A 22,579-nucleotide genomic window follows, 5' to 3' on the forward strand; every position below is an offset into this window, starting at 1 on the left:
AATACCGCGTCCCACAGCAAGGCCTACTGGGCCACCGACAGGGGCCCATGGTGGCGCCTGGCACCAGCCTCTCCCTGGAGGATCCCAAGGGACAGTCACGGAAAAGTTGAGAAGGGCTCCCAGGCTCGTCCAAGGAACAGTAAAGCTACAAAACACAAGGAACAGTAAAGCTGGCTTTCTGGAATAATGGCTGGAGCAGCATGACTCAGGTGTCAACACAGTAGCACTCCTGAAGACCCAGGAGCCCTGGAAGTATTTGGCCTAGATCATATCTCACCACTGACAACATACTACTACTTGGGGACTCCAGGCAGGTGACATTGGCCAGCATGGGCCTGCTTTTCTCAAAAGGGAAGGGGCAGGTTGTAATGGCCCTGAGCTCATTCAGGTATGCTGAGTATTGAGTACGTTCACAGCACCATGCTGGGCACATAGCAGGCATCGTGTAAATGCTTATTAAAGAGACAAGCCAGGGAGAGCCCCCTGCCCCATGAGTCCAGTGATTCTGGCTACAATCTACTTGCTTTGAAGCCTTAGCCCTCTGGGGACCTCCAAAGGGCTCCTGTGTGTGGCTATTGTTTACCAGCTTGGGTGTGGCCTTGCAGGGCCTCAGAGAGGGAACCTGGCAAGGGGTGCCTGCCTGCCCATCCACAGGAAGGGAGGGGACAGACAGATTTTCTTTCTTTTACCCTTTCAATGGCTTCCTGACTGGCCTTTGTCCTGGGTGTCCATCTGTCCATCAAGGGAAAAGAAACAAGAGTGCCAGGGACACAAAGGCCTGGAGGAAGAAAGGCAGCCAGGGAGGGGTGTCCGACAGGAGAGGCCCTCCCTCCTTCCGCCTTGTGGAATGCCACCACTGTTTGGGTTGTTAAGTATCTCCAGACACTCCCTGTAGACCTTGACAGAGGGCGAGGTCAGAGTCCCCCTTGAAGCCTCAGCCACAGTTGCCAACTGGGAGGTAGGACAGATGACTGACAACTCCAGCTGACTCTCTGGGCCAAACACCTCCTTGCTCTGTAGCCTCAGTGCTGGGTACCTAAGCCTATCCAGTTGAAGGCTCTCATCTATCGGTAGAGACCAAGTCTATAGAGGGACAGTGGCCCCAGCTGCTAGGCACTGTGCTTGAGTTCCCCTCTAAGGAGCTTTACTCCCTAGAAAGTGATGGCCTCCCTTGCTTGGGTCTGCCACCCTTTGTAAAGGCCAACTGCCCAGCAGTGCTGTGACCTAACAGCTCATGGGACTAGGCAGAGGGCACTGCTACCAGTTCCTTCCTTACCCCCGACTCTGGCCTTTGGGACACACAGTGTCTCGTGGATCACCCATAAGCTGGGCCTTCACCATTCTGGCCATGACCTTAGAGAAGTTCCCACCCACCTCCTCTCAAGTCACCCTCAATCAGGCTGTGTGTGCCTTGACAACCATTTGCTGTCGTCTGAGTGTATTGAGCCTCACGCATCCCCTGACAAGGGCTGCGGTGACCCTTGTCCTCGTTTCATAGGAGGAGGAAGCCAGGCCCAGAGAGAGTCCTCACTGTGTCCATATCTCTCAGCAAGAGAAGGCCCAGAACTGGAGCTGAGGAACTTCTCTGTGTGTCCCCAGGCAGGCCCTGAACGCTCCCTCCTCAGCCTCCTGAGTACTGGCAGTACAGATGTGCACTCACACCTGGTTCTGACTTTTTTTTAATGCGTGTGGGTATTTTCCTACATGTGTGTGTGTGCCTGGTGCCTGCGTTAGACAGAAGAGAGCATGACATCCTTTGGATCCAGAGTTTCAAATAGTCCCGAGCTGCCCAGTGGATGCTGGGAGCTGATCTCAGGTCTCTGTAAAAGCAGCTAGTTCTTTCAACCACTGAGTACTCTCTCCAGCCCTCTGATTGTTTACCCCAGCGTCACACTGACAGTGTAATAGCAGCCGGTATGTGCTGAGCGCCATGTGACAGATACCGCGCTGAGCTGTTGCATACACCCTTGGTAGGTGATGCTCAGTTGTGTGTTGTCTGTATTTTTCCCCCCTAGTGATCAGCTCTTCAAAGCAGGGAGGATTTGTTTTCCATCTTGCCTGCTTTTTTAAATTCCATGTTTAGAAGAGCTATGTAAATTAGCCTAGGAGTTAAATTTTTTTTCAGCTCTAAGCTAGATCCTTATGTCCTATTTAGGAAAGGTGACAGAGGCTCAGAGGGGTTAAGTAACATGCTGAAGGTCACACAGCATGTCTGCAGCGTCCTTGCTGCTCCCAGTGTGCCCTGCTGCCTTTGAGAGAAGAGGATATCTGTACTTCACTGCAGCGAGGACGCTCCCAGGCCCGCCTGACCCCCTCTAACCCCTACAGGTCGTCTACTTCACCGCCACTTTCCCGTTTGCCATGCTTCTGGTGCTGCTGATCCGTGGACTCACCCTGCCGGGTGCTGGCGAAGGCATCAAATTCTACCTGTACCCTGACATCAGCCGCCTCGAGGACCCACAGGTATGGCAGGGTGGTGCGCAGGGTGCAGATGGCTGTGTTTTCTGTGGCTCTTCATGCCGGGCGTTGATGCCTGGTACTTCTCCACTGGGCCCGTGGTGGCTTGTGGCCCTTCCAAGCTCCAGAGCCTGCCTCAGGCATGGCACTGGCTAAGGCCATGCCAGGAGCAGGGACTCAGTATTCAGGAAGGCATCCTCAGATGAGGGAGGGATTTAGGATTGATTGGCAGCCCTGAAGGTTAAGGGGGTCAATCCCAGCACATAGCTGTGAGGGGCGTTGGGAGTTTGTGAGACCCAGGGGACTTTTGTATACCCTTTGAGGCCCTTGTCCCAGGATCCCACGCTGTTCAGTTGCCTCCCAGGGGCCAGCATTTCTGGGTTTCTTGTAGGGCAGGGTTGGTGGCCAGCCTGAGCTATGAACTAGGAAGGTAGGCTTGCTGTCTTCTAGAGCTATGGGAGATAGTGCCTGGAGAGGTAAACAATGCCTTGTGTTCTAACTCAGGTCCCTGGACTTAGCCATCAAAGTTGTCTTGACCTGGGAGTTGACCACAGTGACCTCAGAGTAGACAGAGTAAAGACCACTGTTTACTGCGTGTGGGAAGTCACGTTGAAGGGCAGGGTAGGGGGTACATTCTGTAGACATGAAAACCAAGGCTCCCAGAGTGGTTCTAGTGGTCTAGTCTCGTAACTGATTCACAAAGAGGAGGCTATGCCTTCTGGGGCTCCTTGCGGCTCATCAACACCGAGGATCCCTATGGTTGGTCAAAAATCCTCACATTGTCAGGCCCCCCTGCACACCCTAATGCTCTTCCCCTCCCTCTCAGGTGTGGATCGATGCCGGAACCCAGATATTCTTTTCCTATGCCATCTGCCTGGGGGCCATGACCTCACTGGGAAGTTACAACAAGTACAAGTATAACTCGTACAGGCAAGTGTTGCGCTGGCGGGCCCGGTGAATGTTAGAAATGATGATTAAAGAAAAAGAGAAGTAGGGAGCGTGGCTTCCTTGTGTTGTGATTAACTTACCCCCTGACGTGTGTGTAACTTAGGGACTGTATGCTGCTGGGATGCCTGAACAGTGGTACCAGTTTTGTGTCTGGCTTCGCAATTTTTTCCATCCTGGGCTTCATGGCACAAGAGCAAGGGGTGAACATTGCTGATGTGGCTGAGTCAGGTACGGTGGTGTCGGTGGCAGTGGTGGTGGGCACTGCCACCTAGTGTGTAAGATGAGTACTGCAGGCATGGAGCCAGACCCCAGGGGGATGGAGGGAGCCTGCCTTTTACATAGACATCCCCTCTCCCCTCAAGATGTGCCCCCATACCTGAGTACAAAAACTACATTTAAAGGTTTCCAGTGCATCCTGGCCCACTGAAGGTGGGAGGAACAAGGGCGGTTGAGAAGGGAATTGGTGGCTGTTTTAGTCGTGGTCTTCCAGCCCCTAATCCTTCTCCAGCAACCGCTGGCTGTAGCCATGGAAGTTGCTTTCCAACTGAGACCCAGGTCAGCCACAGCTAGCACACTATCGCCAGCGCTGCTGACATCTTAGCCTCCATTTCTGAGGTTTGCACTCTGCTCCTGGCGAGCCCCACCACCAGGCCGATCCACTCTTCAGTCCTTCCTATGTCTGTTTGCCAAGTCTCATCCCTACAGTCACCAGGAGTGAGAGGGCAGGGAGGAACACCACCCAGGGACCATGACAGAGCCGATTTGGGAGTAGGATAGGAGGACTCTGTTACCCTTAGGGAACGGGGGCCAGTTGGTCCCATGTTGCTACTCAAGACACCTGAGGTCACAAGATGGTTGGTCAGTCTCAGGAATGTGTCCTTCCTTAGCAACATGGGACCCCGAGTTCAGTAAAGATGGTTCTGGAACATGGACTAGAATCCTACCATCTCATCACAGTGTTTAGGAGTCTGGGTTTGTGGACTGGGCCTTGGCCTAACCCTGCAGCTTAGCCTTGTAGTGGCTGGGGTTCTGGGGTAGAGATCCCCAGGGGCCACCTCCTCACCACCCAGTTCTCTTGTAGAGTGGTATTGTCTAAACTTAACCGAATTTGCCTTCTGGAGGCTGCCAAGGGCTTTGGGCTGGAGTTCCCTTCAGGCCACCGGGATAGGGTGGGATGGGGGGCAGACTATGCATCATTATTCTAGGGATTTTTGCAGACCAGGGGCAGGGACCCTAAGTCCCTGTCATTCTCTGTCCTTGGACCTCCTTATGTTTGAAACTCAAGGTCATGTCCCAGTTCCCCAGTCCTGAGCCCTGGTGTTGGAACGTCACAGGGTACTTCCACACGGTGTGTCTAGATATTCATGTCGCACATGAGACCAAGGGCCCAACTCGGGACCCTTGCTTGAGTGGGTTGGGGCAGGCTAGGGCCACAGGCAGTGTAGCTGGACACTGAGTCTCCACCCACTGCATGTCCGTGGAGCCCTCTACTGTAGCCGTTTCCCTTCTCACTGGCTCCTCTGACCTCAGGCACCCTCCGTCCTCTGTTGGCTGCTGGGCTCTAACTCAGATACGTCCCCCCCCCAGTATGAACTCCACACTGTACGCACATCTATTACACTATGTCCCAGTTGGTCACTCGCGAGAACTGTTTGCCCGTCCTCAAGGGCTCCAAGGCAGGGGCTGGGGGCCCAGGAGTTTGTACCACAGCCTCCTGTGCTGGAAGTTGTATAGCAAGGTGCCTAGCCCTACTTCCAGCCTCTCTGCAAATGGCCCTCTTTCCACTTGCACACGCAAGGAGACTCCAAACCAGTAACTGGGTGTCACCAAGGGCACGGAGGAAGCTGATTAGGGGAGGAAGATGAGGCCCATCGAGGGGACCTTTGTGCACAATGGGTATTTTCATGCATATGTGTCCTCAGTCACAGTTGTTTCTTCTTCCATCTACTTCAAAAGCCTTCCGCACAGTCATGTCTGCCAGCCAGCACAGCGAGGACGACAGTGATCCCATAAGATTTTTAGCAAGCGCTACAGCAAAGAAAAGCACCTTTTGAACGAGCTAAGGGACGCCCAGCCAGGACGTGGCATGCTGTACTGGCAGGGCATCGGAATGGCCTAAGCATTCTCGGCTTCTGTTCTCCCAAGCTCACTGTCGCCTTAGAGAAGGGTCCTCAGCCCCTCTCCTGAGGCTGGCCTGAGAAAACTTTAAGTGAAAGACAGAGGAAATAAGTGAACTGAGTCTGCTCACAGTGTCTGGTGCAGAGGTGTTGGGGTGGGGTACCACAGTTTACATCTGTCTTGTAATTAGCTAGTCCTGATTCCTCATTTTTGGGATGGACCAGGCAGGGCTGGAGCTTTGAAATTTCAGGGGACCAGAATGCTTTCAGTTTTGACTTGATCCTAAGTGTGTTTCATGATGTTCCGAGTGGGAGGCTGCTGCTCTGCACCTAGCCCTCTCTCCTCGTTCTTGCTCATTCCGCCTTGGTAAGCGGCCCCACCTTAAAGAATCTTCTAGAATCTTTCTACCAACCACTCAGCGGCTGCCCCCACCCCCGTCACTGTTCCAGTAAGGTCTCTCAGGCCTCCCTGCTGCAGATATGGCTGTTGATGCTTTACTAAGTGAATTCTGGCTCCAGTTTTTTGTTTTTGTTTTTCAAAATTGGTTTGTTTTTGTGGATTTTTTTTTCTTCTTAAGCTATTCACTCGGTTTTGATGGTTGCTTTAAAGTACAGAGCGTCTTCCAAGTCTCCTGCAGTCTGGCCTGTATTTCTTCTTGATTGGTTTGTTTTGTTTCTAGTAGTTGATTTCATTTTAGCTTTTCAGCCCAGAAGTACTAGCTAGATAATGTGCCCCCCCTCCAAGCATCTTCTTGGGGGCTTTTACAAGCAGATGTTTGTGTTCAAATGACTCTGTGAGCCACTCTGAGTGGGCGGGGCTCTTGTCCCCCTTTGCCTCTGGGAGGGCCAGAGCTTCCTGCTGGTAAGAATCCGTAGCCCTTTTCTGGGCAGTGGTATCCACCTCTGAAGATGGAAACAGAAGGATCCTGGGGCCAGCTGACCCTCATGTTTCGGGTAGAGGAAACTGAAGCCTGGAAAAAGATAGAGAGGACGTGGTGGGTGGGTGAGGACTGGGGTGGGGTTTGTCCCACCCCATGCTGCCTCCTTCAGTGCCAGGCCTGGCCGTTCTACCTTGCCTAGTGTGACCTTGGGTACCTGTGGGGGCAGGAGGCTCCATAGGCATGCCCCCTGAAAAGTCATTTGCCCCACTGGGCATGCTTCTAAATTTTTTTTTGTTTTTCCTTTCCATTTAAAGAGTGTTTTAGCCATTAACCCAAAAATAGAAGCCGTTCTTTGCAAAGGAGGGAGTCACGAGTCACATAACCACGGCTTTCCTTCTAGCCAGCGTCAGTGTGCGGCTTTGGTTGTGTGAGGGGTGGGTCCTCCTTTCCTCAGTCTCTGGCCGCCTGAGCCCCAGGCTCAGTCCTGCTCCCTGCCCCTAGGATCCTGTGTCTGTCTGGGTTTAGATTCACCCAAGAGGAGGCCATGTACTGGGTAGGAGACAGATGCTTGCCTGGGGCCCCTCCCACGCCCCACCAGTCTCTTTCCCTGGCTCCTCCTGCACTTTGGGCTTAGGTGACCCTCTCCTCACTCAGACAAGAGTGATCTGTGAGGCCCAGGGTTCTAAGTGACATGGTGCTGATTGTATGTCCTCCTGTGCCCCCTCCCCGTTTCTCTCCCTTAGGTCCTGGCTTGGCCTTCATTGCCTACCCAAAAGCTGTGACTATGATGCCGCTGCCCACCTTTTGGTCCATTCTGTTTTTTATTATGCTCCTCTTGCTTGGACTGGACAGCCAGGTACGTGGATGTGGGGCTCTGGTGCTCATGTGGGCAGCCTCACTGTGAAACCCATCCTTAGAGAAGCTGGGGGATATTCAGACCCTTCCCCTCAGCGGTTTCAGCCAGTCTGAGAAAGGCCTCAGTCCAGTAGTGGGAAGAGACCCTCCACCCTATTGCTCCAGGAGATGAGGGTGACTGGGGCGTGTGGCTAAAGTCAAGCCATAAATGAGAAATAGAAGATCAGGACCCAGAGGTACAAATGTCAATGTATGTGTCAATTATTGTCCAGGCCACCACAGTCCCAAGTATGACTGAAAAACTGAGTCACATTTGACATACTGCTCCTGACTGAGGCCAGCCTGTTCCCCATCCTCTGGCTGCTTTAACGTCTGCCTTATCTGCATGTTTTTGCTTTTTTAATAAAACCAGGCTTCACATGCACTAAAGCATGGACTCTGCCCTAAGCCATACCCCCTATCCCAGCCATTTTCCTGTGCTCTAAACCCTACATCCTGCCTCAGCCCCTGCTAAGGCTCCATAGGAGGCAGTTCACTACCAGGAAATGTTGGTGTCAGCCATCTGCTGCATCTAGCTCAGGAGAGGTAGCATTGTTGTGTGTGACGATGGCCACATCCATCATCCTCCCTCTGAGCCTCAGTTGCCTAATCCTGCTAATGGGTATAGTTTGTGAAGCATGAGGCTCAGCGCCAGGCATAGAGAATTCAGGTGCCCGAGAGATCCATGGGAGATTATGGGTCTCTTTCCCTGAAGAGGGTGTCTTTTTGTGAGGGTATTTTTGAGACTCCAGGAAGAGAGACTGTGGAGTGTGCAGGGCAGGAGGTCGTGAGCTCAGGCCAGCTAGAGAGAGACAGGAAAGGCAGGAGAAACTCCTGTGTGGCCTGGATTTGGGGATCCAGCTGCTTCAGGAGAAGTCTGTCAAACTGAAAATAGGCTATGGGATCAGGTCTGGATACTGACTCCTCGCCCTTCTCAAGGGTATAGCATTGGAAAGCACTGTCAGGATGGGTCCTGGGGGATTCAGAACCAAGCAGAGGTTGAGTAAGTCCAGAGGAGACAGCAAGCAAGGTCAAGAACACAGTACAAGACTTGGCAGCCAAGGGGGTCAGATTAGCAGAGAAGACAGTGAAAACTTTTCGGAGTCAGAAAAGCAAATCGTTGTGCAGTTGGTGATGGGCAGCTGCTGTTGTAAACAAGCAAGATTCTGTTAATCATTCCTGCTCTGAGAGCTTGCCCTGGGAGCAGACCCCATGCAGTGCCTTTTAGAGGCTTTTAGAACATCTTCCAGGGCTCAGAGGGGAAGAGGAAAACAAAAACACAAGTTAATAAGTGGCTGAGCGTGACATCACCATGGCTCCAAAGAGGCCTTGCAGGCTCACAACCTTCCCAGCCGGAGGTGCCACGGGTGTTTTCCCCTGGGGGAGTGGGGCTCAGTGCAGGATGTGTGACTCTCAGCTGAGCCACGGGCTAAGCGGGGAATCTTGAGGGACTGTGGAAGCTGGCCTTGGGATGTTCCTCTTTACCCTGCCTTGCAGAGCAGGTCTCCCAAGGCTTGGTGCTTAAGTGACTTGATGGCATCATCACTCACTCAGGCACAGGTGAGCAAGGAAATAGACCGCTGGCCTTCCAGACACTGGCTTACAGAACCTGGAGAAATAGGAGGGCTTTGGAGAAGCCAGCCTTCCATGGCAGTGCAGAGAGTCCACTGTGCAAGATACCACCAAGTGCCAGAAGTCACATGGCCGGTTTTTCCATGTGCAGCTGTTGGCACTGAGCACGTCTAATGTCAGGCTTTGTCCTGGAATCTTTTCTATCCTCCCAAATTGAGGTTGTTCCCCAAGCTTTGCACCAACAGTTTTCTTTCTTTGTAGTGCCAGCAATGGGATGTAGGGCTTTGCCCGTGCTAAACACATGGGCACTGCACTCAGATTTTTATACATTAGCTCCTGTCCCTGCAGTGCCCTGACCTGGGTGTCACTGTTGCCCTTTCTGTAACAGGAGATAGCGAGGCTGAGAGGTGCCCATCTTGGCTCTGGGTCACAGCCTTTCATCTTAACTTTTTTTGTAGCTTGGCATCGGGGCTACCGGCTCACCATAACTCAGTTGTTTTTCAGGTTCAAATCCCCTTTGGGCACATCAGTCAGATCATAAAGTTCACCTCTCTCTCTGAGCTTAGGAACCTCTTGGTCATCTTATCCATGAATCGGGGCTGCAGAGTGCCACTCCTTCTGGCACATGAAAGGCCCGTTTCTCTCTGTGCCCATTCTATGTTCTCCCTTACCACCTCCCAAAGGCCTCCATGATTGGATCTTTCTCGTAGGAATGCTGGGGGAGCTTCCCAACCTTTTTGTCTTTTCAAGACAGCATTTCACGTAGACCAGGCTGGCCTCAAATTCACTGTGTAGTCAGGTCTGACTTTGAACTGATCCTCCTGCCTCTACCTCCTGAGTGCTGGGATTACAGGTGTGCACTACCATGCCTGGTTAATGCCATGCTGCTGATCAAACCCAGGGCCTTTGCATGCGAGGTGAGCATGCTGCCAGGTGTTTATGTCCCCAGCCTTTAGCATCTCAGCCTCAATGACTCAGTGCAGTCTGGGTACAGCTCCTCTAAGTTACTGCTAAGACCTTGTTACAGACTTGTATATTCATGCCCAAAGACTGATGACAAGGAATGTTGTTGCCAATGTCATTGATTGGGTGAAGGGTGATGTGTCCAGAGGGTGCAGTTTTATGCTGCTATTAAAAGCAGAGTGGCTCTTTGTATAGGATCATAGCAGTCTCCGAGATAAATCATTTGGTACCAAAAGGAGGGAAAGATGTGGAAAGACGGATAAGCATCCTCTAGACCATGATTTCCAGTGTGTTTAAGCCACCCTGTGAGTCAGACTTGAAGTGCCTTCTGTGTTGTGGATGGGAAACTGAGGCCAGGGTTTGCTCAGAGTCTCCCAGTTGGTTAGTACAGAGGCTGACCTGCTTGGCATGCTGTGGTTGAGTGGCCGTGTGAAGGGCGAGGCTAGCTAGGCTAAGCATTTCATTGCCTTGATGTGTGTGGCACTGGGCTTGACTGACCATGGAGAATGCTGTCATGGCCACACACTCACCCTCAAGTGTGTCAGGACCAAGAGCCAACCCTGGCTTCCTAGAGAAGCTGCTGCAGTGATGAGGGCAGGTATGACCTGAGCAGAGCCGTATGTCTCCAGTTTTTTGGACTACAGACCACAGTGGCTGCCTGCACAGCCCAGAGTCTGGCTACGTGGATTTCCAGGTAGGTCTCGTGAGATGTTGCCCAGGACACAGGACAGGGCTCCTGCTCCTATCTTTTGTCGGATGTGCCCAACCTTCCTTCTGAGTTCCAGGCCAGTGCTGAGCTTCCTCACGACCCTTCTCTCTTCTCATCCCTTAGTTTGTTGAAGTCGAAGGACAGATCACATCCTTGGTTGATCTTTACCCGTCCTTCCTAAGGAAGGGTTATCATCGGGAAATCTTCATCGCCATCCTGTGTAGCATCAGCTACCTGCTGGGGCTGTCGATGGTGACGGAGGTAGGTGGCTGTTACTCTGGACGGCATGAGGGATTTCCCTTCCTACGTTTGGATTTGATACCCTGCCTCCTTCTCAAGGGTACAGGGGAGGCAGCTGCGAGGGGAGTACTTAGCATACCTCCTTGGGCTTGGCTCCCCAATCCTTAATCTGTCCAGCTCTCAAGGACCTTGCAGCTTCCCCCACACTCTCTTTTGAGATGCTGTGGTCAATCAAGGCCCTGGCACTTGGTGTTGCAAGTCGTTTGTGTGGGTGTCTGCTGAGGAGAACACCCGCTATGGCCAGAGGGCAGGGCCCATACTTTAAATAGGAAGAAATGACACTGAGAGGAAGGGAACACAGGGTTGAAGGCTAGAGGTGGCAGCAGCTGAAGAAGGGAAAGACACGAGGGGATGAGCCCCAGGACACCAACCTGCCTGAGTTCTCTAGAAGGTTGCCAATCATTACCCCAAACCCTGTTCAGGCCTTCACCACTCTTCTTTACCAGAAGGAGAAACTTAGGGAAGTGCTTGTAGGAACACCCCTCTTAAAGTCAGATAGCATCTACCCACCAAGCAGTGGGTTCCCTGGACTTGGCCACGCTTGGGTTTAAGACCATCTGTCTGTGTAGACTTCTGTGACTCTTTGTGTTGTTAAGACATGTTATACTCGTCCCTAACCCTGTGTGTTTTGTCAAACATGAAGTTGAATTTGTTATATAGCCCTAACTGGCCTCGAGCTTACAGCAATTCACTTATCTTGGCCTTTAAGAGTATTTGTTGTAGGTTACATGAACCACCACACTTGGCCCTGAATATTATCTTCCTCCTCTCTTCTTCTCCTTCTCTTTAGAATGAAAAAAAAGAAGAAGAAAGTATTGATTTGTCACAGGGAAGGGAATTGGGGACCATATAGCAAAATAACTTTATCTTTGTTTTTCTTCCTCCACAGGGTGGCATGTATGTGTTTCAACTCTTTGACTACTATGCAGCTAGTGGTGTATGCCTTTTGTGGGTTGCATTCTTTGAATGTTTTGTTATTGCCTGGATATATGGTGAGTGTACATGTTTACACAACCTTTTTCAAGCTGTTCATTTGGTCAGAGACTCTAATGGAAAAACTTCCCTTGCCTGAAATGTTCACTCTGGGATGTCCCTTGAGCATATCACAGATAATCCAACTGAAAGCACAAGGTGTGAACATATGTGGCTATAAATATAACCCTGTCACACAAGAACCCATGGTGACCTACCCTTTGGCCTAGAAATGGTCCATTTTGACCTCTCAGAGAACTGAGGTTGGCCACACTGAGATGTTGGCTCTGTCTGAAACTTCCAGCAAAATGCAGATACCCAGCCACATTTGAGTGTCAAGCTACCTTAGACACACACAGCCATGCTTGGTGTGGAGACACAGGCCTGGTGGTTAGAGGCCCCCAGCTGACCCCTGTTGCACTGTTCCCAGGGCTATTCTGGCTTTGGCCACCATGTCACCAGGGGCCCACTGTTGTCTTTCATAGGCGGTGATAACTTATATGACGGTATTGAGGACATGATTGGCTATCGGCCTGGGCCCTGGATGAAGTACAGCTGGGCTGTCATCACTCCAGTTCTCTGTGTTGTAAGTCTCACCCAGCCTGACACTCTCACCTTGTGAGCCTGATTAGCATTTCCTGGGTGTGGACTGTGACCAAGTCAACTTCAGCTATACCTGGGAGAGTGGGTGGGGGGGCAGGTTGAGTAGGGTTTTGTAGGACCAATAGGAGTTTGTGAAAAAGAGGAAACAGGAAGGGCAGTTCCAGGGACAGTAGGCCAGGCCATCTTGGAGCTGGCCTTATGCTTGCATGGGTACCTTCAGCAGGGTCCTTCCCTAAGACTCTGCTGTGAGCACCATTGAGCATCCTGGTGTGTGGGAGTCCCACCTACACTGTCATCCTGGCCAGCACCTTGAGTCCATATGTGCTTCACTTTAGAACCAGTGATTAGGGATTAGTGTGTCCCCTTTCCTGTGACCTCTACTCCCAGGCCAGACCAAGTAGACACTAACTCACTTCCCTATCTGGGCCTCAGTCTCCCCACCTCTGTGACAAGGACATCCTGATGTGGGACTTCAGTGGCAGGTGACAGTTTAGAGTCTGATGAGTGTGATCGTGGCTCTTGATACACACATCTTCCAACAAAGTCAGGAGATCACCAATAGGAGGCCCAGCCCACACAGAGATGAGGTCAGCCGGGGCTCAGGCCAGCACGCCCATTTTCCCTCACACCAGGCTGTGCTTGGGGTCCCTCTCACACCGAGCCCGGCTTCCTTCTCTCTCCTCTCTGGAGAGTTGCCCAGACCAGAGGCGGACTGTACTCTGAGACAGAAAGAGGTTCCCTGCTGGACAGGCTAGGTAGAGCCCACAGCCACCACCAGTGGGGTTCCCGTCACCCAAGCCATGGCTTTCTAGGCAGAAAGCATCAGAGAAAGGTAGGCCGTGTGGACCACCTATCCTCACCTGCACTGCTACTTCCCATCAGACCTGTTGCTAGGCAGTGAGTAGCTGATGGATCGCACATGTGACCCTCCCCGGGGCACCTCTTTCTAAGGAGAAGGGTCTGGGGCAGTCCCCCAAGAGGTTCCCTCAAAGGCAAAGGTGGACTCTGCGCAGCTTTAGGGTTCAGGGTTCACCCCTGAACCTACTCTCCAGAACCAAGGCCAGGTCCACACTCTGTCCCTGGAACCAGATCTGGTGGCCAGTGTGCCAAGAGGCTATGGCATTGAGGGTGCTGGCTATCTGGCTCTCAGCCATGCCTTAGACATTTATTGAGCCTAGAACTGTATTTGGTGTTAAAGAGAGACGCTCTAGAATATCGCTTCTCAACCCTCCTAATGCTGTGAACCTTTAATACAGTTACTTCCTCGTGCTGTGGGACCCCCAACCTTAAAATTATTTTCACTGTTACTTCATAACTGTAATTTTGCTACTGTTAGGAGTTGTAATGTAAATAATATCTGTGTTTCCCGATGGGAAAGGGTCGTTTGATGCCCCCCTCTCCCCAAAGGGGCTGAGAACCACTGCTCTAGAGGGAGGGAAAGTGCTGAGCTTTGGGTATCAGAGTCGCATGACTTCTGCAAAGAAGAGATGGAACCTAGGCAAGCCAGTGCACTGGATTGGAAGCAGGGAGAAAAGAAAGAAAGGAGAGAGAGAGAGAGAGAGAGAGAGAGAGAGAGAGAGAGAGAGAGAGAGAGAGAGAGAGAGAGAGAGAGAGAGAGAGGAGAGAGAGAGAGGAGAGAGAGAGAGGAGAGAGAGAGGAGAGAGAGAGAAAAAGAAAAAGAAAAAGAAGGAAAGAAAGAAAGAAAGAAAGAAAGAAAGAAAGGGAGGGAGGGAGGGGACAGACAGGGGGACAGCCTGTGGGAAGGCCCTGAGCACACACTAAAGAGCTAGTAAGAGTCCTGAGGGGTGGGGGCAGATGACAAAGGAGGTCATAGCTATGGGCTGATGTGGTTGGTATTCCAAAGGACCTGGGGAGCCATGGAAGGGTGTTGAACAGGTGATTTACCCTGGAGCGACCTATAAAGCATAATACCATCCCATCTCTGTAGTAAGGATAAGGGAGAGGCCCTGCCCCAGATAATGCCCACCCTGCTCTCAAATGCCTAGGGATCCCCTGATTGCCCTGTGCGTGTCTCCACAGGGATGTTTCGTCTTCTCTCTTGTCAAGTATGTACCCCTGACCTACAACAAAGTCTACGTGTACCCGGATTGGGCAATTGGGCTGGGCTGGGGCCTGGCCCTTTCCTCCATGGTGTGTATCCCCTTGGTCATTGGCATCCTCCTCTGCCGGACGGAGGGACCGTTCCGCGTGGTGAGTATGAGACATGGGCAGTGGGGGTGGAGGAGAGCCAGTGCCAGTTCCTACGGGACCCTCTCCAAGTCCCAGGTCTTCTGTCACTGCACAAAACCCAGGAGATCCAAAGCAGGAGTACGCTGTGGGTGAACAGGGACAGGCGCCATTCACAGGGGAAAAGGCTTTGTGATGACATTTAAAGTGGCTTAAGAGGAGGTGTCCAACAGAGTATGAGGTAGAATGTGGCCTTGGTGTTGGATACAAAGTGCTGATGGCCAGGCTAGAGAGGGGACAGTGGCCTCACGTGCCAAGCTAAAGGGTGTGGGAACTGTGTTCTGAGTCAGGACAGGAGATGGGCTCTGGAGAGGAAACCCAGCACCACCCCACGGGGCTACCCTCTGTGCTGGGGTGTGCTGCCCCTCTGTGCTGGGGTGTGCTGCCCCTCTGTGCTGGGGTGTGCTGCCCCTCTGTGCTGGGGTGTGCTGCCCCTCTGTGCTGGGGTGTGCTGCCCCTCTGTGCTGGGGTGTGCTGCCCCTCTGTGCTGGGGTGCGCTGCCCCTCTGTGCTGGGGTGTGCTGCCCCTCTGTGCTGGGGTGTGCTGCCCCTCTGTGCTGGGGTGTGCTGCCCCTCTGTGCTGGGGTGTGCTGCCCCTCTGTGCTGGGGTGTGCTGCCCCTCTGTGCTGGGGTGTGCTGCCCCTCTGTGCTGGGGTGTGCTGCCCCTCTGTGCTGGGGTGTGCTGCCCCTCTGTGCTGGGGTGTGCTGCCCCTCTGCCCTGCTCCCAGCCTCTAGGGCTGCTTGTCTCCTCCTGGCACCTCCCCCTCCCTTCCCAGCCTCCCCAGGAATTCTTCCCACAAGGCAGGAGCCTCCAGGCCTGGCAGTCCCCTGCTCTTTCCACGAAATCCCTTTCTTAGAATCTACTTTAACCTTTGTGCCTGGGCCGGCTCCAAGGCCCCAGTTTTATTCTGGGCTGTTTTTATTCTCTTACAAAAAGAATCTGGAGCCAGGATGTCCTGGGGCTCTGCCTCCCCCCTGAGCTGGCCCAGGCTTCCTCCCTTGGAGGGGGCTGTGTTGGCTGGGAGAGGAGAGGAGAGGAGAGACAGACAGGGAAGGAGCCGGGGGCACATACTGGCCTGGGGCCCTGAGGCTCTCCTGGAGTATAGAGGATTGGGGCTAGGAGCCCAGCTCCCCCACCTTAAGCCAGAGTCTAAGTCTCTCTGTTGTTTGTATGGGAACACTGGATCCCAGGACAGACAGGCTTCCGCTTTGAGCCCTTCAGGTGGCTCCTGGTGCCCTGAGCCAACCTGGGTTACCATCCTAGGGGTTTCTAGACATCTGCTCAGGTTAGACAGCTTCTGTAGCAGTAGCTAAAGCTGGGGCAGGGTCTCTTGAAAACCCAACTGTTTTTTTGAGACAGTGTCTGAATCTATAGGTTGAGCTGGCCTGAAACTCATCCTCTTATATAGCCCAAGTTGGCCCAAACACTCAATACTCTGCCTCAGCCTCCCTAGTGCAGGAAGCCCCACTGCCCGACACAAGGCCTGATTTTAAGAGGCTGGCCTGGCCCATATGCAGACAGGTTCATTCCGAGTGAGCTGCTGGGGGGAGGGAGGAGCAGTGGGGGCAAAGACATCTCCCCTCAGCCAGATCAAGTCAAAGCCCCTCCGGCAGCACAAGATGTCCAGGTGGCCTCCCCATTGCAAGGTATCTAGTGGCACACCTGGATCTCTAACCGGACCAGGGTTCCAGACTTCCCATGTGGACAGCCCTGGTGGCTGGTGGCCACCAGTGATGGGGGCCAGCTCCCCACTTTGCACGTGGAACCCAATGTCCCGATGTAGGAGAGGCAGGCTAGGTCTCTGGGGAGGATTGCAGGTCTGCTAACCTGCTTAGGAACCACACAGCTGGGGTTACCAGGTTTTGTGGGCTCTTCCAAGAGTGTAGATCCTCAAGTGAAATAATGTCTTTTTTAAATAAGGTGCTTCGCCCCAGCCCCTTGGCAGTGCCAGGGAAAACTCAAGGCCACACGTGCAGGCTTTGAGCAGTTTTTCCAGCTGTAATACGCCATAGTTGAATGTAAATACCTATGAGGGCCTTTTTTGCTCCCTTCTTGATTTTTTTTTTCCTTGCTGGCCCATTTCAGTCTCATCAGGCACTTGGCAGGAAGTGGGCAGGAGGCGGGAAGTGAGAGCCAAGTTCCATTCCTAGCTCTGCTGGTGACTTCCAGGAGTCCCTGGAGAGGGCTTGTCTCTCACCAATTCCTGGGAAGTCTGGGCTCCATGCCTAGAGGGTCTGAGGATTCTCCCACTGTCTCCTGTCTGGAAGGGCAGGACCCTCCGTGCAATGAGCTCCCAACCCTGCAGGAGAAGAAGCTGCCTGTGAGGAACTGCCTCACGAAGGCAGGAAACAGAGGCTCTGGGAGGCCAAGGAGTACAAATGTCTCCTTGGAGAAGGGGGGGGGGGCTTAGGTTAGTTACCCAACCGGAAGACTTGCCATAGAAGCAGAGAGTTGGAGCAACCAGAGTGAATAAACCACAGGGAGACAGGACCTGGCTCCTCAGGAAAAGCTCCTGCGTGTGGAGGCTATGCGTAGGCCCTGTCTTAAGCACATGCACAGGAGTTGGCTGTGGAAACCACTGTAGGATATCAGGCTTTTTCCCCTCCATTTTCAAAAATCTCCAAAGGCCCAGAATGGGTGGCAGTTGGCCGGGTGCCACATAGCAAGCATACCTGAATACGCTAGGGCGTTCAGGAGGTGCACCAGGAGGAACCCTTTTGGTTCCCTCTTGACCCCTCCTCCTCTTTTTCTACAGAGAATCAAATACCTGATAACCCCCAGGGAGCCCAACCGCTGGGCTGTGGAGCGTGAGGGGGCCACACCTTTCAACTCCCGCGCAAACCTTGTCAGGAACGGCGCACTCATGAAACCCAGTCACGTCATCGTGGAGACCATGATGTGAGGTCCTGGCCATATGACAGGCGCCACTTTCCTGCTGTTTACTAACATTAGATTCTCATAGGACCAGGTTTACAGAGCTTTATATTTGTACTAGGATTTTTTTTAATTGTCACAGAAAATGTTACTCTATGTGTATGTGTGTGTATCATGTGTCTGTATAAGTGTACTTTGTTTTGATTTGGGGGATATTTTGTACAAAAAGAACCTACAGGCCTATGTCCTGGGGAGAGGATGGGCTTTCTTATTGATTTTGATGTATTTTATGGGAACTTGGTAAACTTTTCTTTGTATTTTTTTAACATATAATTATATATACTTACAGTCTGTTATACACTTTACCACTTGAATTGGTCATGCCAGCGATTTTCAAAAGCAATTCTTCGGTGCTTATATAGCTGGCAGAAAGTTCTGCCCAAAAACAAACAAAAAGAGAAAGAGATAAAAAATACTAAATGCTGGGTGGAATTTTCCTATGATGGTGGATATATCTTCAAGAAAGGTCTAGTCCCCTCTGGGCTGGTTCAGGAGGAAGAATGCAGCTGAGGAGAGGGAGCCCCGCTAGCTGAACAGACCTGAGGAGCAGGAGAGAATAGGGCTGTGGGGAGAACCCTCGCTCTTTCCCTGCCAACAAGAAAGATGCCAAAACAACAATCCCACCCTCAGCATGAAGGATTGATTTTAAGAGTAGCCGAAGCTATTGTACCAGGGCCAAACCCCCTCCCTTTTGTTTTGAAGTAGAGGGTGGGGACTCAGTGGGCTTGTCTGAATCACCGCTGGTCTTAGGGGCAGGAATGGGAAGTCTAGAAGGCAGATGAGAATGGGCCTGGGGGCTGGGAGCCTCGGCTGGCTTAGGCAGAAACCTCGGCCGTCCCCAGGAGCTGCCAGGGCTTTGGGGTGAGGATCACACACAAGAAGGGGCTGTTGTATTTGAATGGCGTCATGGCGGGTAGGGATCAGGGCATTCCCCAAGCAGAATGCATTTTGGTGAGGGCCAGGAGGGGGAAGCCAGTGGACCAAAGGATATTAGCAGCCCAGGGAGTTGAGTGTACCCCAGACTGGCAAGTGTACCCCAGGAGGGCACTTTCCTTCCTTGTCTCTCAACAAGCTCTCGTTAAAGATGCCACCCGAGGGCCATCCAGCTCCCAGCACAAAATGCTCAGAGTGGCTGTAGATGTAGGATTTAACCTAAAGTGAAGAGCCAACTTGGTAGTGACCTTAGATATTGTTTCCAAGCCACCACAGTGGCTGCTGGACAGGTGTTTGCCTCCTCTCCCCCAGGGAACTGAAGAGAGAAGACAAAGGGAAATTTGTAGGTTGAGGTTGTCTCCACAGAGACCAGTGCCCCAGACAGGGCTGTTTCCTTCTGAACCAGTAGAGGGCGCTACACCTTCACCCCAGCCTCCACTGGGCCCAACTGTGCCATCCAGAACCTCTTTTTTGACAAATGTACACATTTTTCTGTCTCCAAAGCAATGTACTCTGCCAAGTGACCCTCTAGTCCTCTTCCAGTGGTTGTTGAGTCAGCCACCCGTGGATACTACCGTGTTCCTATTGTCCTGTGTATTTCTGGTTGCTCTTGTGTTATTGTGACTGTTGGAGTTTTTCTTCCCCGATTTTACCAACTTGTAATGTGCCCCGTTTTTCTTTTGTTTTATGGAACCTTGAAAGTAACCACTGTGGGTGATTGAAGACAGGTAACGTGTAAGGGGAAGGGGGCTCATCCGGCTGCGGCAGCATCTACGGTCATGCCTGTCTACGCTTCCCCTCCACCAGGCACGCCACTCTGGTGAGCCTTCAGTATTTTGGGTTGGCGGACAAATGGCACCATTCTGGAAATGGCCTGAGAAGGCCTTTTTATCATTCCCAGATCAAGTTCTAGACCAAAGACGCAGCCGGCCAAGTCCCCAGGCCCCGCCTGGGTGGAAGGCCCGTCACCTCCAGAACCCACTCCCCAAAAGTGTCCCTGTACTTGTCTTCAATGCCTACCACTCTCACCCAGCCCCTGGCCCTGATGGCCCTTGCTGTGATGCTTGTGTTTCTATGTCTGCATGTAAGTAACATTTTGAAGTAGAGCTTGTGACTCTGGTCCACCTGCCTCTTGGAGAGAGGGCTAAGCGGTCCGCCAACCAGCCAGCCCTTGCCCGGAACAGGTCAGACTGCGCCCTGCCTGCCTGTTAGATGTGGGCAGGAAGCAAGGTACAATGTCAGTTTTAGATGAGGACCAGGGTGGGCCCGGGAGGACTCAACTGGGGGATGTTATTTGGTCCCAAGAGGTATGTTAGTCCCCAAGTGGAGGATCCCTGGTAGGCACGGTGGACAGTCCCAAAGGTCTCCCAATCCAAGGCACTTTTGTAAACAGGAAAACTGAGGCCTGGAGTAGAAGAGACCTGCATTGGGAGCTGAGTGGCCTGGATAATTGAGTCGTTTGTTGCTCTAGGCTCTCCAAGGTCTGGGCAGAAGGAAAGTAGGACCTGGGCATTGTTGAGTTACTGTCAGGCCTACCCTGACAGCCAAAGGCCAGACTGATAAGGGCTTTCTGCCCATGCTCACGGAGCAGAGAGCGGCACCCACTTCTGCCCATCCTCAGTCTCCTGCTCACCCCAGCCCCATGCTACCCTCTGTCCCCCCAAAGCCTTTAGGAGCTAGGAATTGATCATACACCCCATCCAGGAAACTAAGGGCCAAAGACACACCAGTGTGAAGAGCCTTAGGTAGGATGTAATGGCAGGCCTTCGGCCTCCATGCAGCCCAAGGCTATGCAGGAAGTAGCCTAAGGAGTTGGTGGGGAAGGTTCCCTCTGTGCTTCTGGCCCCAGTCCTCATATCCTAACACCCTGGAAGACCATGCAGACCAAGGCAAAGCATGAGGAGAAAGCAGCATGTTTTCCCTCTGCACAGGAAGGGCTTTCTGTATCGCAGGGTGTCACTACCCTGGCCGACAGCATTCCAGCCCTGCTCCTCTGGATGGACGGGGCAATGCTCTAGGCAACCAGTCTAAATAGGCACCGGTCGCGTTCCTCTCTCCAAGACGCAGACACAAGCCAGGAAGGCCCCTTAGAGAAGGCCCCTCTCAGTCCCATGCAATCCCGAGACCCCTGTCTCTATGGACACTGTAAATACCTCTGTGTGCACACCCCTCCTTCATCAAGTCTAAAACCACACACACACACACACACACACACACACACACACACACACACACACACACACACACACACACACACACCCCAGATACACCAAGATAGAGAGGGGCGTCCCGGAAGCCAGGAGTGCTCCTGCCTCCCCTCCTCCACGCTGACCTCCCAGTCGTTGGGTCTTCACAGGAAGCTGGTTTTCCATGTTCTTTAGGAGGGCTGTGGTGTCGTTACAGGCATGTTCTGGCATGTTCCCTGAAGGGCAGAGCATCTTGTTATATATTTGGCTTCAAAATGAGATGGTAGCTCCATTTTTTTTTAAACCCAATTAATCCTTCCAATCTCTAACAACTGTGACTCTGTATTTAGCACAAGAGAAAGCTGAGAACGTGGGTTTCGCCTCCTTCAGAAATATGTCTAGCTCATCAGGACATTTTTTAATAACTTCAAAATATTTTTAAGATATTTTAAACTTTTGTAAAAAATAAAAAACAAAAAAACAAACACACACACACAGAAAAACCTGAAACCAACCAACAAGGGGAGGAGCGTTCGTGTTTGAAGGATCCGTGGTGTGTGACCTGTCTTGCAGTGTATAAGCTCTGTGTATTGGTGTTTAATGATGACGCCCCTGCATTTTGCAGGGTTTCGTTTTTTTTTCCTCTTTTGCTTTTTAGATGAATATGTATATTGATATTTTAAATCCATCTCTGCTTTTTTTAGAGGAGTTTATAATCACCTTGTAACACAACAATAAACATTTCCTTTTTAAAATCCAAGAACGTGTGGTGGTGTGTTTTGGAGTGGTATATTCACCTCTACATTTTGGCAGGCACTGTATAGTTTATAAAGGGATTTCACTGGGGCTGAAGAGATAGCTCTGCTGTTAAGAGCATTTGCTGACTTTGGTTTTTGAGACAGGGTTTCTCACTAGCTTGGGACTGGCTAATTAGAATATGCTGGCTTGTGCGCCTCAGGGATTCACCGATCTCTCCTCTCCATCTAGGGGATTGCAAGAACTGGCATTAAAAAAAAAAAACAATTGGGGGTGGGGGAGTTGATGTGGTGGGCTGGTATGTGCATGTGAGTACAGTGCCCACAGAGGCTAGAAGAGGGCATCAGAGCCACGGGAAGATGAAGTCACAGGTGGTTATGAACTGCCATGTAGGTGCTGGGAACCAAACCTGGTCTCGGAAAGCCTAAGAGCTCTCAACCCTAAATTGTTCCCTAGCCCATGCATGGCAAGTTCAATTGTTTTTGTTTTGTTTTGTTTTTATCAAAGTTGAATCATGCTTGAAAGCCGAGAACATCACCTGTGCTGAGCCACCCCCAGGCCCTAGCCTGGCACTGTAAAGCCAAAGCAAGAGCCACATTATTACACATTGTTATTAAGTCTCCATACCTTAGAAGAGTAAGTGTCTGTTTCCTCCAAACTATGTTTTTAACCTACCCAGAACTTGTAACCCCATGATGCATACCTACCCCTTTTGCCTTGCTAAACACCTGAACCTGTGGTATATGACTGCCCTTTTGCCCTTTTGCCCTGATGCCTCCCCTTCCATGGGGTGGGTTCTGGCACTTATCTACCTCACAGGCAGCCTTGAACCCTGAGTCCCGACTCTTCTGTCCAGGTGCCAACAGCCAATTTTCTCAATCACTGTTTTCTATCAACCCTAACCCTTCCCTGTACAAGGAACCTCAAAAACCAGTGAGGGGCTGCTCTCTGTAATTCCAGCTTTGGGAGAGGCAGTCGACTGGCCAGTTCTAAGCACAGCTTGCTTTAGTCAGACTGTCCTGGAACTGCACACACTCCACCCCTAGGTCTAACAACACCTTTGTCTTAGCTTAGTTGCTGCATGACATCAGGTGTGGAATGGGTGTT

At 51.9% G+C, this 22,579-nt stretch overlaps 1 protein-coding gene across 6 annotated transcripts in view; it reads left to right on the forward strand.

Moving 5' to 3' along the window:
• Slc6a6 (solute carrier family 6 member 6) overlaps window positions 1-21,476 on the forward strand; it is a 75,774-nt gene extending 54,298 nt beyond the window's left edge. For all 6 annotated transcript variants that reach the window (XM_040738468.1, XM_040738471.1, XM_040738470.1 and 3 more), the window contains 9 exons: window positions 2,329-2,463; window positions 3,284-3,387; window positions 3,509-3,633; window positions 7,147-7,259; window positions 10,665-10,802; window positions 11,731-11,833; window positions 12,299-12,399; window positions 14,457-14,627; window positions 17,419-21,476. In XM_040738468.1, the coding sequence (XP_040594402.1) occupies window positions 2,329-2,463; window positions 3,284-3,387; window positions 3,509-3,633; window positions 7,147-7,259; window positions 10,665-10,802; window positions 11,731-11,833; window positions 12,299-12,399; window positions 14,457-14,627; window positions 17,419-17,565 (1,137 nt within the window). In that variant the 3' untranslated portion in view covers window positions 17,566-21,476. The remainder of the gene's footprint in view (window positions 1-2,328; window positions 2,464-3,283; window positions 3,388-3,508; window positions 3,634-7,146; window positions 7,260-10,664; window positions 10,803-11,730; window positions 11,834-12,298; window positions 12,400-14,456; window positions 14,628-17,418) is intronic.
• The last annotated feature ends 1,103 nt before the right edge of the window (window positions 21,477-22,579 follow it).

Source organism: Mesocricetus auratus, unplaced genomic scaffold (genome assembly GCF_017639785.1).
Source record: "Mesocricetus auratus isolate SY011 unplaced genomic scaffold, BCM_Maur_2.0 Super-Scaffold_100676, whole genome shotgun sequence".
NCBI lineage: Eukaryota > Metazoa > Chordata > Mammalia > Rodentia > Cricetidae > Mesocricetus > Mesocricetus auratus.